The sequence below is a fragment of the Hyperoodon ampullatus genome (assembly GCF_949752795.1).
Source record: "Hyperoodon ampullatus genome assembly, chromosome: 4".
Classification (NCBI taxonomy): domain Eukaryota; kingdom Metazoa; phylum Chordata; class Mammalia; order Artiodactyla; family Ziphiidae; genus Hyperoodon; species Hyperoodon ampullatus.
Genome location: NC_136917.1, coordinates 175390976 through 175406471, shown reverse-complemented (window position 1 = coordinate 175406471; position 15496 = coordinate 175390976). Strand labels below are relative to the sequence as shown.

At 54.4% G+C, this 15496-nt stretch overlaps 1 protein-coding gene across 1 annotated transcript in view; it reads right to left on the bottom strand.

The window, feature by feature from the left end:
• Nucleotides 1-323: 323 nt before the first annotated feature.
• Nucleotides 324-15496, bottom strand: part of SLC6A3 (solute carrier family 6 member 3) — a gene marked incomplete at both ends in the record, with an annotated part of 32659 nt that continues 17486 nt past the window's right edge. Inside the window, 7 exons of the mRNA XM_079703930.1 lie at nucleotides 324-347; nucleotides 5839-5910; nucleotides 6774-6941; nucleotides 8100-8200; nucleotides 10623-10722; nucleotides 11348-11476; nucleotides 12618-12730. Coding sequence (XP_079560056.1) covers nucleotides 324-347; nucleotides 5839-5910; nucleotides 6774-6941; nucleotides 8100-8200; nucleotides 10623-10722; nucleotides 11348-11476; nucleotides 12618-12730 — 707 coding nt within the window. The remainder of the gene's footprint in view (nucleotides 348-5838; nucleotides 5911-6773; nucleotides 6942-8099; nucleotides 8201-10622; nucleotides 10723-11347; nucleotides 11477-12617; nucleotides 12731-15496) is intronic.

Genomic DNA, 15496 nt, shown 5'->3' with positions numbered 1-15496 from the left:
ACAGCAAGCTGTGGGCTCCAGGGGGCCCTGGGGTGGGCACGGGAGAAGCGAGCAGCTCTAACGCACAGAACACGACTCAGACGTTTCTACCTGCGGGACGGGCACAGACTAGGTAAGTTACACAGTGACACGGCGGACAGAGGGTCGGCTCCCTGTGGCACAGAGGGTGTGACCAGTCAGGGGAAGGGCTTGAGTGTGTCCAGCGAAGCAGCAGGTATGGCGTGGGCGCAGCCCTCCTTTCTCTCAAAGCTCAGATTTTCCTTCTTCGTTGCCTCTGTCCAGCTGTGGATGGTGCCCTGTGGGTCTCCTTCCTCCACTCCCCTCTACACCACGAGCCAGTGGCGGAGCTGGAACGAAAACAGGGCTTATTCAGGCGTGAAGGGAGGAGCTCCTTGGATAAAAGCAGCTCCTGGGCTGGCGGCCCGGTTTGTAGCTGGGAGATCCCTGAGCCCAGCGGGCGGCTGGGGGACCAGCACTGCCCCTGGGGTACCACAGACCTGTCGTCCTTTTTAACTTTATGGAGACAAGTCATCACTTCACAAAGAGATGTTGTCGGCGGGCACAGTGGCCTCAAGGGGCCAGAGCATGGACCAGCAGCCTCTGCCATCCCTGGCCAGTGTGACATCAGATGCTGGACAGACACTGGATGCCAGCATGCCTGGGCTGGTCCACAGCACTCGCCTACTGGCTCGCATGTTGTGACCTGCAATGCCCCTGGCCCCCTGGGGCCTCTGATCCCGACCCAGTGGAACCCTGCACCCCGTGGTGCTGTCTGCTTTGTGTGACCCTGTGGGTGGGGGATGAGGCCTCGTTCACCGCTCGGGAAAGGGTGAGATGGACAGGGGCCCTATTTAGTTGTCCACAAATGTCATCGCCTGTTATTACCCAGCTGTTAGTTCAGCCTATTTTTGAGCACAAGCCATTCGATGGCACTAACCTAGAGGTGTGGGATAGAGAGGGTGGGAGGGAGGGAGATGCAAGAGGGAAGGGATATGGGAACAGATGTATATGTATAACTGATTCACTTTGTTATAAAGTAGAAACTAACACACCACTGTAAAGCAATTAGACTCCAATAAAGATGTAAAAAAAGAAAAAAAAATTTAAATGATATCTTCTAAATTGAAAAAAAGAACCGTGTTTTGTAAACATTTCCAGACAAAGACGGGCAGGGGTAGGAAGATGCTGCCTCTGGTCCCACCGCAGGGCCCTCCATCACCATCGGGAGAACCTGCTTAGGACACACCCACACAGCAGCCAGAGGGCAGCCAGAGGGCAGGGCTTGAACAGGGACGCCCCGTGGGCCGGAGCAGTGGCTCCCTGGTGACTTCAGACCAGTGCTGAGGCCAGGGGGGGCCACACCTGGGACCCCAGCTGAGACCCGACCCCGGGGGTGAAGTGGCCCTCTGTCCTGGCCACAGATGAGCTGAAGGCGACCTTCTCAGAGGAAGGCGTGCTTACGGGGCCGCTCAGAGTCCCCACAGGTGGAGATCAAGCCATGAAGCTGCAACCAGGAGAGCAGAAACACGGGCAGCAGCCACCCCGAGCGGGTCGGCAAGAACCAGAAACTCCAGTTCAGATCCCCACGGACCAGAGAGGTTGTGATCCTCGGATTACTGGGCAGCTGTGTAAGAAATGGTTTAAAAAGTGATAGATGCCACTTACGTGCTGCACAGTTCACAGGGCCCACTGCTGCCTCCAGAGAAGTGAACAGTGTAACCGTCAGCGACGGGGGACACAGGAAGGGGGCACGTGACGGAGACGCGTCTCCATCACTGCACACGTGACACTTCCGTGTGCAGCGTCAAGGTGAACGGCCACAGCCACAGACAAAGACATTTCTGGTCCAGGGAATTCCCTGGCGGTCCAGTGGTTAGGACTCGGCGCTTTCACTGCCTGGTCGGGGAACTAAGAACCCGCAAGGTGCACAGCTCAGCCAAAAAGAAAAGAAGGATATTTCTGGTCCAGATGGAGTAATGGGGACTGAATATATTCTACCATCTGACACGGCTTAAAATGAACAAAATATACATAATAATGGGTTTTCAGACACAGGAGGCCAGACGACAGAGGACAGATTCCCCGAGGGAGACAAGGAAGGGGATCTGTCCAACTGCCCCACTGCGGCCTCGAGGGGCTTTCTAGGCTTCAGCGGGGGAGGGGACGACCAGGTGGGGCAGCGACCCCCTGGCCTGATGAGGTGGGGTGAGTGCTGGGGAGCCCAAGGCGGCTGGAGTTCACAGGATGGAGCTGCAGAGGGGCGAGTGCGGCACTGAGGGCCCTGGGCACGTGCACAGGGACCCGAGGGTTCAGCTGAGCATTCAGGGCACTCGAGGCTGGAGACACCCTCCCGGCAGGATTCGGGAAATGTCTCTGAAACTCACAGGACAGGAGCTGTGCCCGCCCTGCAGCCAGGCTGGAGCATCTCCTGGATTTCAGGGCGCCAGGTAGAGTGTTCACCCAGGTCTTGCACCAGCACTGGAAACCGTCCCCCACTAAATGCCGCTCTGGTCCCACCTAACTAGTCTTAAAAACCAAGTCCCCCAAAGATCAAACTGTCTCCGAGTAACTTAATGACGACCCAGAACAGAGCTCAAGAATATGTAAAGAAACATAAACATATCCAGCCTCTAACAAGGTAAAACTCACAATATTCAGAATCCAATTAAAAATGACCAGATGTGTGAAGCAGCAGAAGAATTCAACCCCTTATGAGAAAAGTCAACTGACACTGACCCGGCACAGACACAGATGTTGACACTGGCAGATGAGGGAATTACACAGTGATTATAACTGCAGTCCATATGTCCAAAAGGTAAGTAGAGGCGTGATGAAGGACATAAAAAGACCCAGCGTGAACTTCTAGAGATGAAAACTACAACGTGTGAAATGATAGGTGTGCTAGATGGGATTATTAGCAGATTAGACTTTGCAGAGGAAAAAAATTAGTGGACCAAACAAAAGCAACAGAAAGCACGCAAAATAAAACACACAAAGGGAAGAGAATTAATGTGGCCTAAAATATGGGTAACTGGAGCCCGTGACCTTAGGGGGTGGGACAGAAAAAAATGGAAGAAATAATAGCCCAAAATTTCCAAATACACTGAAAATTATAAACCCACAGTTCCAAAAGGCTCAGCGGACTATGGGTATGAGAAGCATGAAGTACAGTGCTGTAACCGTGCACGGTGGAGAAATGAACCCAAAGACTCAGGCAGCGTGATGCCCTTTCAATAAATTTAAAAACAACTGAAACCAAACAGTCTACTTTTCAGGAATATAGCAGTACCTACAGATGCAACAAAACTGTGCAGCAGAAAATGCATGGGAAATATTCAGCTAGATTGAGATGGTGTTGACTTCAGGGGCAGGAGGGTGGCAGACACGGAGGTAGACGTGAGTTACTATCAAGGTGGAGTTTTGTACGGTTGTTCACAAGGGTTTATTTTGTTATGTGGTTAAATAAATGAAAAACAGCCACGGGTGGACTAATGTACAATGGTGCACCCGGACACAAAACCTAAAAAGACACCTGAAAGAGTATGAGACCCGGAGAAGCCAGGGAAGCCCCATATGGCAGAGCCCAGGACAGAAGCAGAGAAGCAAGGGGCAAGATTTAAGTAGGGCTGCAAAGTTCCCAGAACTCACAAAAACCATGAATTTACAGACTCTGGGCACACAAGAGATGCCAGGAGGAATAAGTAAATAAAACTACTTATAATAACTTTGCAATAATATAAATAAAAGAAATCTATGCCCAGACACGTCACAGGGAAACTGCAGCACCAAATGCAAAGGAAGCTGGAACGGGTCTGGGGACCCCGCCCCATGGGGCCACATGTCTCAGCAGGACTGCAGGGTTGCAGGTGGAGAACCAACATCTTCAGAATGCTGAAAGACCATAACTTGATCGAGAGCCACATGCCTGTGGAAACTCTGTCATAAATAAGGGCCCAGTAAAGACATTCACAGACACACAACAGTGAGGAAGTTTATTAAGACACCCCCTTAAAGGAATGTCTGAAGGATGCTTCTTAGAAAGGCAAGAAAATGGTCCTCAAACGAAAGACGTATATGCCAAAAAGTAGAGTGAACAAATAAACACTGGACATGCACACTTGTCCAGGGAAGTTTCTGGACAAAATAACAACAATAATAATAGTGACTAATTTGTGGGTTAAAAATGACATAAATGGAATATTGGACAATAATAGCTTATTAATCTGTAGGAGGAAAATTTAAGTCCTTGTGATATTCAGGATGGGTGTTCAGATAATGTTTAACTTTATACTTAAAGTGAAATATGCATGGTACAATTTCACAAACAACTATAAAATGAATAGAATAAAGTATATAAATTCCAAACAGAGAGGAAAGAGTAGAACAAGAAAAAAAAAAAAAGACCAAAAAAATCAATCATAAAAGGCAACAATAAGGTGGAAAAATAAACATTAAAAAATGGAACAGGTTAAAAAATAGCAGAATCAAGCCCAACTGTACCAGTAATCACAACAAATATAAATGGATTAATCTGCCCAGTTGCCAGACTAAAGCATTCCAGTGTGTTCGAGGTTTGCTAAAGACACCTAAATGTTAAGATGATTGCAAAGTTGGAAGTTAAAAGATCACAAAAGACATTTCAGGTAAACTCAAAAGAAACCTAGTGCAGCTGTAGTCACCTCAGACAAGAAGGACTTTAAGAGCAAAAACACAGCAAGGGAGCAAGGATCGGCCAAGTAGATGTGATAATTCTGAACCCATAGCTGTCCCAGAAAACAGGCTCAGAATAGATAAAGCAAAACCCAGTAGAACTACAAGGGAAACTTGGACAAATATGCTTTCAAGGTCAGATATCCCATAAATATCTACTGATTACTGATGGTTAAACAGAGCTAAAATGTGCAAAATTGTAAAAGATTTGAACAACGCAGTTACAAGCCCAATCTAATGGACAGAAGGAGAATTGCATATCAACAACTGGAGAATACATCTCATCTGAAGATACACGTAGCATTTATAAAATTTGATTAGGTACTTGGCCATAAAGGAGTATCAATACACTCCAAAGAATGAGTAAAAAGGTGTCTGAACCCAATGCAATTAATTTAGAAATCAATAACAAAAAGATAAATGAAACATCCCCATATATTTGGGAATTTAAAGGCAGACTTCTAAGCATTCATGGGTGGAAGAAGTCACAATGAAAATTAAAATATGCTTAGAACTAAATGATACACAAAACGCTATGTTAAAAGTTGTGACATATAGCTGATTCACTTTGTTATACAGCAGAAACTAACACAACACTGTAAAGCAACTATACTCCAATAAAGATGTTAACAAAAATTTCTAATTATAAGAAAAAAAAGTTGTGGAACACAGCCAACAGGGTATTTTGAGGGAAATTCTTAGCCTTGAATGCTTATGTTAGAAAAGAAGAAAGGTTGAAAATTAATGATCCACGGTCTAAATTAAGAAGTTAGTAAACGTATGACAGAGTAGACCAATGAAAGTAGGAGGGAGAAATAATGACAGAGCTGAAATGAACGAGACAGAAAGCAAAGCACAAACAGAGCATCCTGCACCAGGTCACGACCCTTCAAGCTGCATAAGGGGCAGTTCTCTGTCCCAATAGGCCCCCACCCCCACCCCTGCCTAAAATCATGCCCCTTACACAGCTTTCAAGTCAGAGTGTCCACGTCCTGGAAGGACTTGGCTGTGCAGCATTCATAGCTGATGCTGGCGTCCTGACCAAGCACCTCGCTCTGGGGTTGGAGGAGGGAGCACCCACCCAGGGCACCTCCGCCCCCAGCCAGCAGTGGGGAGAGTGGCACTCACTGTGAACTGGCGCACCTCCCCTCTGTCCACCTGCTCGTGTTCCTTCTCGGGCGTGATGGCGTAGGCCAGTTTCTAGAAGAGAAGGAGCAACTGTGGGCACCGGCCCAGCCTCAGCGGGGTGAATGGGCCCTGGTCAACTACTGTCGATGTGGGAGCTGATGGCTTGGGTCTCCTTAGACCCTGGAGCAAAGTCCAGCCCAACTCGAAGTAGCCACTACTGGAGGAGGTTCGTCTCCACGTCAAGCTCACGGTGGGCCCTGAGCAAAGGTGTCCTCCGTCTCTTCCAGGAATCCCGGCACCAAGATGTGAGGTGGAGGGACCCCCGTGCCCAGCCCACCCACCCCCTCCTTCATAGGTGACGCAGGAGCATGCCCGATCGACTGCGAGGCCCAGAGCCACCCCCAGCCCACACGAGGGTGCCCGCCTGGGGATCCCGCTGGCCCTGCTCGGCCCCACGTGGACTCGGCCCCAGGAGAGGGCGGGTCCCCTGCTTCCACCCCCACCCTCAGACCACTTCCCTTCCACCTGCACTGCACACTGTAGAGCATGTGTGCACACACACACAGAGACACACAGGCAAGTATGCACGTGTATGTGCCCACGTGAGGACACACACACACCAAGACAGGCACACACAGGTGCACGCAGACACACACACACCCCAAGACAGGCACACACAGGCGCGCGCACACACACATGCACACACAAAGACAGGCACACACACACACGAACGCACGCACGCACAGGCACAGCCCACCCTCACACCAGCCCACGTGTCTCTGGCATGATCTCTGGCCCCTCCAGCCCCTCCTGCTGGGCAGAGATGAGCAGGCGGGGGCAGGCCTGGGACAGGGACACCCGCCGACCTTGTTGGTGGCCTCACGATCGGGGGCGGGGGGGAAGGGCAGGTGAAGGAGACCCGTCCAGATACACACCTCCCTCGAGGAGCCGGGCAGGCTGCAGAACTTGTAGGCGGCGTAGATGGGCACCACGGACATGGAGGAGGCGGCGATGGCCCAGCCCAGCGCGTTGGCCCACTCGGGGAAGATGTAGGCTCCGTAGTGCGGGGGCCGGAAGGTTGCGACGCTGACCACGACCACAAACTGAAACCGAGGGGCAGGGGTCAGGGGCGGCCGGGGCAGGGGTACCAGCGGGTGGCTCCGGTGGAGGGTCCCCCGCGCAACGGGACTAGGCCGAGAACCCAGGCAGCGGGCGTCTGTGTGCACTCTGCAGACTGGGGCTGCTGCAGGACGGGGCGGGGGTGCTTGGGGGGCGCACATCCCTCCAATTCTTAAGTCTGATGGGCGGGGATTCTCTCACTGTCCCTCGTAAACCTCACAGGTTGCCACACGGGGAGAAGCAGGACACCTGGCTGGTCTGGAGGTCACAGGCCCCAGGCTGCTGGGTAGCTGGGGGTGACCAGCAGCCCCTGCAGGTTTGGAGCGGCTCAGGGAGCTTGGGGCTCGAACTGGGAACCTCACCCCCACTCCGCCTCCTCTCTCACTGGCCCTCGGGGTGGAGGGGGTGCTGCCCGAGGCCCCTGCCCCATCCGTGGACACCCTGGGGGCCGCTGGGCCGGCTGGGCAGGGGGAGGGCCAAGGTCACGAGGCGCTCGCTGTCCTGGGCTCTGCACTCAGAGCTGCACGGCCGCTCAACGGCTGCCTGGGGCCACCAGACAGGGCAGGCAGTTCCAGCTTCGTGAGCCACTGGGGCTCGGCCACAGCCACCTGGCTCTGAGGTTGTGGTGTGGACGCGTGGATGAACCAGAACGGCCGTGTTCCAAAGCAACAGGCGGTGGGTGGACCTGGCCGCAGGCCCGAGCTTGCGGACCCCTGGCCTGGACGACAGCAGCTACTGGGGAGCCCTGGGGGCCGCGCTGTCACAGAACCTGAGCGGCTCCCGTCCGGCCTCGCATCTGAGCACCTGTCTTCCCAGGTTCTCACCCTTCCCTTGGGCCTCCAGGCAGAGGTCAGTTGACGCCCTCCAAGCACAGGGGCAGAGCAGGACGCACACGGGCCTTAATCGGGTGGGACCCCTGCCTCCCATGAGTGGTTTCTCAGTGGCTCCAGTCGTAGGGGGATCTTCAGGAGACCAGAGGATGTGGGGGGCCAGCCTGCCCTCCTGCCTGAGTCCAGTGACCTGCTGACTCCCGCCCGTGGAGACCCTGGTCCCTGGGCAGCACCGAGCCCCTCCCCCAGCATCAGGCGTGTGTGGCCCCTGCTGGACCGGGTGGCGGGGGAGCGGGGAAGGAGGGGCCTCACCAGGAGGAAGCAGGGGCTGATGAACTTCCAGCACAGCCGCCAGTAGAGGCTGGGCCGCTGCCCGGTCATCTGCTTGATGTCGTCGCTGAACTGCCACACGCCTGCGGGGAGGTGGCCAAGCAGGCGGTCAGCACGGCATCTGCCCGAGACGCGGGCCCCGCCGGGCCCCCACCAACCCCGGGGCCACCCCCAGCAGACCTGGAGCTCGGGCTGCACACTGGTGCCCAGGCCGCCCCACCCAGCCACCCAGGGGTCTTGCTGACCCGGGCTCGACGCATGTCCCCATGGTGACACTGGGATCACTGATGACCCCAAGGGGGCCTGTGGGGCCTCCGCCCTCCTCCCATCTCAGCTCCTCCTCCCCGTGGCTCACGGTCATCCCTGCTTCCCCTCTGTAATCACTTTTTGTTCATTTACAAAAATCATGGTAAAATATATATAACATAAGACTTACCATTTTAACCATTTTTAGTGCACAGCTCAGTGGCATTACATACATTCACACTGTTGTGCGAGGACCACCACCATCATCTCCAGAACTTTCTCATCCTCCCCAACTGAGATTCGGTCCCCATTAAGTGCTCACTCCCTATCCCCTCACACAGCCCATGCCACGCCCCCATCCTACTTTCTGTCTGTGTGAACCTGACTCTTCCAGGGACCTCATGGGACTCCTACAGGATCTGTCCTTCTGTGGCTGGCTTATGTCACTGAGCAGAATGCCCTCAAGGTCCATCCATGTTGTAGTAGCATATGCATCAGAATGCCCTTCTTAAGGCTGAACGACATTCCGTTTATGTGAACAGTCATTCTTTTGTAAGGAAAGCTACTTCTAGAAGCTCCATGTGCCGCAGCTTTCTCCAGATCTTACAGTGATTTCTCTTGCCCTGAGCCTGGCCTGGCCTCTGGTCATGTGACAGCAGCTGGTTGGCCGAGTCTTGTGTCACATGCGGGGACACAGCAGAGCTACACCTCCACGCAGAATCCCCTCTTCACACTCCAACCCCATCAGCAGATCCCGGACTCGGACCCTGGAGAAGTGGGGTGGAGGAGGCTGAACCCAAAGGCCAGCAAAGATGGGCGTGTCCACCAGGCCCCTCGGGCCCTCAAGCAGGTCCAGGGCAGGCCAGCCCCTCCTGCGCCGGGTCATCCTCTCTGAGACCACAGGGACCTGGGGGCACTGAGAGGTGGGCGCGTGCTGGGTGCGAATGGCCGTCTGGAGAAACGGCGTGACCTCTGTCTTTGGAGGCTTTGGGAAGCACCTGGTCCCTGCAGGGCCAGCCTGCCTCCCGTCTCCGCCAGCCCCACGTTCATGGCTGTGGGATACGTTTGAAGCACTTTCTCTCCTTCTCTGAGGTTTTATTTTGAGGTGGGGAGATTATAATTTAAAGCTATAGACAAGTATTGATTCCAGGTGCCAATCACAGAGAGCTTGGTATTTCCCTTTTCTGTAGAAAAGTAAATATAATTGGAAGAGTATTCTTGGGATATGAACTATTTGCCAGGTTAAGCCTCTCAAAGCTAGCATGCTTCTCAGGTTATAATTCCAGGGCCGAGGCAGAGACCATGACCCCCTCATGTGACACCAGGGCTGCTGCGAGTCTGTGGTTCTCGAACAGCACAGGCCTTTGGCTTTGGGCTGAAGCACATACACATGCAGGGGAGTGTGCCCGTTATCTCGAGCTTTCACTGCAAACTCCCCCACAGATACCTGGCCAGGAGAGCTGAGTGGCACCATGACCCCAGGTCACAGGAAAGAAACGGAGAGAGAGCAAGGTGGGTCCGGGCAGCAGGCTGGAAAGGGCACAGCTTCTGCAGCTGTCAAACCTACAGCAGGACATCCCAGGAAACGTGGCGGGCACCCCAGGAGGGGCCGGGCAGCACAGCTGCAGGCTGGGCCGTGCCTCTTCCAGGGGCTGCCTGCTGACCAGCAGGCCCCTGACCTCGAGGGGCTCCCAGTCCTAATCCACGAATGAGCGCTGAACCAGGGCGGGGGGTGGTCTGGGTCCAGGTGGTGCTGTCCGCGCAGGGTCAGGAGTTCTGGCCCAACGCTGGACAGCGGCTCTCTGGACACTACCGTCACCCCTCCCGCCTGCTGAGGGCCTTAGTGGCACGTCCCCAGAGAGAAGCCCACTCAGCCTGCCCCCCTGCCACCTCGGCGCTGGTCGACTGTGCTCAGCAAATGCGGAGACCTCGCCTCCAGCACCGGCCAGTGTCCCAGCGTCCTTGAAAATCCTTCCTCCTCAAGAACCAGCAGCGTGATTTTGTGGCCACACTGAGTGCTCTGACCGCGGTAAGGATTTCGGGCTGCCGTCCAGGCTGTCTACACTGATCCATTGAACGGCTGGTGCCAAGCCTCCTCTGTGATGTGTGGTGACCACAGTGGAGGGCAGTTTTGCCAAAAAGGAAGCAGCACAGTGACAAAGCCCAAGGACGCCGGGCCGGCCGCTCGCAGTGACGGCACAGGGGCTGGGTCTTTGCGGTTGGAGCACACCAGTCCCCCGAGGAAAGCTCCGTCCTTACCGTAGAACCAGGCCACCCCGATGACCTCCATGAGCACCCCGAAGAGGATGGACGTGCCGGCCGCAAAGTGGTCCAGCAGCGTGAAGACATAGATGCCACCCTAGGAGAGAGTGGGGAGCGCCTGCTGAACCCGGGGTGCCCGGTGCGGCACGCCTCGCCCACCAAAGTGCGCCTGCCAAAGCAGAAACCTGGCCCGCAGTGTCAGCTGACAGACGACTTCTATTGTACTCCCTGGAGAGTGTTATTTGAATCACTAAACTTCAGTCCACAAGCAGCTACGTAGGGACCCATCTACTCCGGAAAAGAAGAACTCTCCCCCCCCAGCAATTAGGGATGAAAGCAAAGCAAATGCCTCTGTGAGGGGGAGGACCTGGGTCCTGCATCCCCCCGACAGGCCTCCCCTGACCCTCCTGCCCCACAAATCCACGGGCTCTTCCCAGAGAGCTGTCCAGGTTCCGAAACACTCCAGACCAAGTGCTCAGGCACCCAGGGACCGCGTGAGACCATGGTGACGCTGAGTGACCGTGGCTCCCTGCATGTGCTCAAGGCCACCCCGAGAGTGACCACAGCCACCCGCGTATTACAGGTCGCGGGTTGTCTGGAGGGGTGCAGCCCTCGGGAATGCCGTGGTTCTGTCTGGTCTGACAGCGCTAACCACTGCTGCCCAACACCAAACGCTAAGGAGACATCGTCGGTCGGGCGAGCGCAGGTGCGCAGGTACGTACGTTGGTGACGCAGAAGAGGGAGAGAAGGAAGGTTGCCAGGACGATGAGGAGGGTGAAGAGCTCACGGTGCCTGTGCAGCAGCTGGAACTCATCGATGAGCCCGGTGATCACCGACTCCATCCCGCCCATCTGCAGCCGACACAGGGCAGAGGAGCGCTGGGGGCGGCGCCGGCGCTCTGCGCCCCGCCTAGGCCCCCATACGGGTAACTCGACGGACGCGCACAGAGTCAGGAGCTGCACGGTGTCCGGGGTGCAGAATGCACCCTCGGCAAGGGCTGCTGTGGACACACGGCCACTGGAGAGGGAGGACCTGGGGTGGATGCCCTGTCCTCTGGTGAGGATTTGCCAGAGGGGGTGGAGTGCTACGTGGCCCTCGTAATACCGTCCCCTGCGTCGCCACAAAGGCTCAGCTCTGCTGGGCTTTTCTAAGCAAGTGTCTGTCCCACAAGCACAGCTTAGTTTTGCTCCCGGGGAGGACCTGGCCATGTCCTCACTGATTAAGCCCTCCTGACTCTCAGTGCTGTCGTGATGGGGTGTCACCCGCGAGGCCCGGCCAGCTGGGGGGCCTCTCTGCCCTGCTCTGTTGGGACCACCCCCTCCAGGACGTGCTGATTATGGGAGTCACCACCAAGGGCTGTGCCCACCCAGTGGGCAGGTGACAAGGCTGACGGGGAGACGGAGGTGGAGGGCTACAGTGCGTGACCGGCTGTCACAGTGGGGATCCGCGGTCCTCTGCACTTTCCAGGAAGCTCGGATGAACGTGGGGCCTGAGGTCTCGGCTGTCGGTCCCAGCAGGCCACGTGGAGGAGTAGCCCGAGGAAGTCCGCCTGCCGAGCCAGCGCCCATGCGCACGCAGGGCCGCTACAGGATGCTCAGAGGGCCCGGCTGCAGCCTCCACTTCCCACCCCGCACGGGCACCCTTCCTCCTGGCGGCTGAGGGGCAGGGAAGGCGTGAGTCAGGCTGCCCGGGCCCTGTGTGTCCCGTCACCCCATTGCCTCGTTTTCCTGCACTGCCCTGCTGCCCCCGGCCCTGTGCCTGTGTGTTTAGGACTCGCAGGGGGCTTGCTGTGCCCTCCCCCCAGGGGGAGAAGAGGGGAGAGCTGGTCCGAAGCCTCCCTGCAGTTACTGTGGGACCCTGCCTCCCACGCAGGGGCGCTGTGCAGGCACGGGGCTTTGGGAGACCCGCAAGGGCATCCGGGGCCGGCCTGGCCCCGTGAGGGCTGGCTGTCACTGGTGGGCCCACGGCACGCGGAGCACCGAGGTCACTCACGGCGCTGTCGATTCCCAGGGTGAGCAGCATGACAAAGAAAACCACGGCCCAGACGGAGGAGAGCGGGAGCGTGGCAAGCGCCTCGGGGTAGATGATGAAGATCAGCCCCGGCCCTGAAAGCAGACCCCGCCGTTGCTTCCGTCACCCCCAGCCACGCCCCACCCCCACCCGGAGACCACAAGGGGGCACAACGCCCTGCCTACTGCCTTCTTTCCGCTCTCTCCGCTCTCCTTGGAAAGCCCTCCCTCCTGGAATTCAGGGCCCAGGACTCTGGAGAACGGAAGCCGGATCCATGGGAGGGAGGGCCTCTGTTCTCTCCCCTCCAGCCCCTGACCGTCTCCCGGGGCTGGGCGGGCCCTGGGAGAGGAGGGGGCACAGCCAGCGGGAGGGCAGGAGGGGCTTCCAGGGGTCCTACCCTTCCTCCCTCCAAGCACTCGGGGCGCCTCCTGGTTTGTTTTTGGTGCCTGCGGTGGACACGTGCACTGCCTACACACACGGGCACGCTGTGGGTCATGCAGCCCACACTGTAGATATTTTTCTGTGCCAACGTATAACTCAGAGTATCATCTTTAGAAACCACGCAGTGTTACAGAGATACCACAGCTTAGCGAGGGCTTCTCCAGATGCTCCTGGCAAAGCGGTGTGTTTCTGCTCATGTACGAGCCTCCTCTGACGGTCCCTTTGATACTCTCCCGGGAGTGCGACTGCCGGGTCAGGATGGGCACACGCGGGAAACGCACGTGCTCCCTTCCCCCCGGCAGGTGGGATCTGGGTGGAGGTGGGGATGGAGGGGCTCAGGACTCAGCCAAGACTCAGGCACTTTGGCTGCAAATGATCCCAAAGTAAAAAAGATGCCCACAGGAAACTGCTAGTTGATCATTTTCATGGGTAACTTTAAAAAGATGTGCCATGTAGCTCACTGGCACCGTCTCCCGAGCACTTGATCACGGAGGTGTGACATAACTTTTTCGGTTCCCTCGTCCTCAGCGGGGCCTGTGTTGGGTGCCAGCTGTTAGGAACAGGGCACTTACTGATCCTTCTAGAGAATCAAACAAAGGCCAGAGCCAGGGTCCACCTCCCAAGGTCTCTTAGGAGCCCTGGTGTCAGGCCTGTGCTCTGCGAGTCCCAACCCCACGGAGGGAGCAGGGTTTCCGCTGTGGAGCGAAGGGGTGTCTCGTCTGAAAAGCTCTACAGTCTAAATGCCACAAACCCAGGACGAGAACCATACGCTCGGCTGAACGCAAGGCCAATATCCTCACCTTTCATTTCTGCTCTTGGGTTAACATTTCACCCTGTTTTCTGGAGAATTAGAGCTATAAATGACATTTACTTTGCTTGTCATGGAAATGCATAGAATACATTCAGCTTACTTCAGGGGTTAATGGAGGTTCTTGCAAACTATTGCTATTTATCATAATAAAGGGCAAAAGAGCGGTGAAAGTGCATAAATGCAACAGTGAGTAAATTTCACTGCTCTGTATTTATTTGCATTATGTTCCCTTTCTCCTGCCTATATTGGATTTTTTTTTCCTACAGGAAAGAGTATGGATTTGGAAACACTTGCTGAGATTTCACCCCAGCCCCCAGCTTTCCCACCGCAGTCTTGGAGGGGTCTGTCTGCCCCGTCTCCAAACCTCTGTTTCCTGCTTTCAAAGTGCAGCTCCAAATGTGACCTAATGAAACTTCAAAGCTTTTTGCACAGCAAAGGAAACCATAAACAAGATGAAAAGACAACCCTCAGAATGGGAGAAAATATTTGCAAATGAATCAACGGACAAAGGATTTATCTCCAAAATGTATAAACAGCTCATGCAGCTCAATATTAAAAAAACAAACAACCCAATCCAAAAATGGGCAGAAGACCTAAATAGACATTTCTCCAAAGAAGACATACAGATTGCCAACAAACACATGAAAGAATGCTCAACATCACTAATCATTAGAGAAGTGCAAATCCAAACTACAATGAGGTATCACCTCACACCAGTCAGAATGGCCATCATCAAAAAATCTAGAAACAGTAAATGCTGGAGAGGGTGTGGAGAAAAGGGAACCTTCCTGCACTGTTGGTGGCAATGTAAATTGATACAGCCACTATGGAGAACAGTATGGAGGTTCCTTAAAAAACTAAAAATAGAACTACCATATGACCCAGCAATCCCACTACTGGGCATATACCCAGAGTCTGTCATACAGAGTGAAATAAGTCAGAAAGAGAAAGACAAATACCATATGCTAACACATATATATGGAGTTTAAGAGAAAAAAAATGTCATGAAGAACCTAGGGGTAAAACAGGAATAAAGACACAGACCTACTAGAGAATGGACTTGAGGATATGGGGAGGGGGAAGGGTAAGCTGTGACAAAGCGAGAGAGAGGCATGGACATATATACACTACCAAACGTAAGGTAGATAGATAGTGGGAAGCAGCCGCATAGCACAGGGAGATCAGCTTGGTGCTTTGTGACCACCTAGAGGGGTGGGATGGGGAGGGTGGGAGGGAGGGAGACGCAAGAGGGAAGGGATATGGGAACAGATGTATATGTATAACTGATTCATTTTGTTATAAAGCAGAAACTAACACACAATTGTGAAGCAATTATACTCCAATAAAGTTGTAAAAAAAAAAAAAAGATACATGAACCCCAATGTTCATTGCAGGACCATTTACAATAGCCAGATCATGGAAGCAACCTAAATGCCCATCGACAGACGAGTGGATAAAGAAGATGTGGTACATATATACAATGGCATATTACTCAGCCATTAAAAGGAACAAAATTGGGTCATTTGTTGAGACGTGGATGGATCTAGAGACTGTCATACAGAGTGAAGTGAGTCAGAAAGAGAAAAACAAATATCGTATATTAACGCAT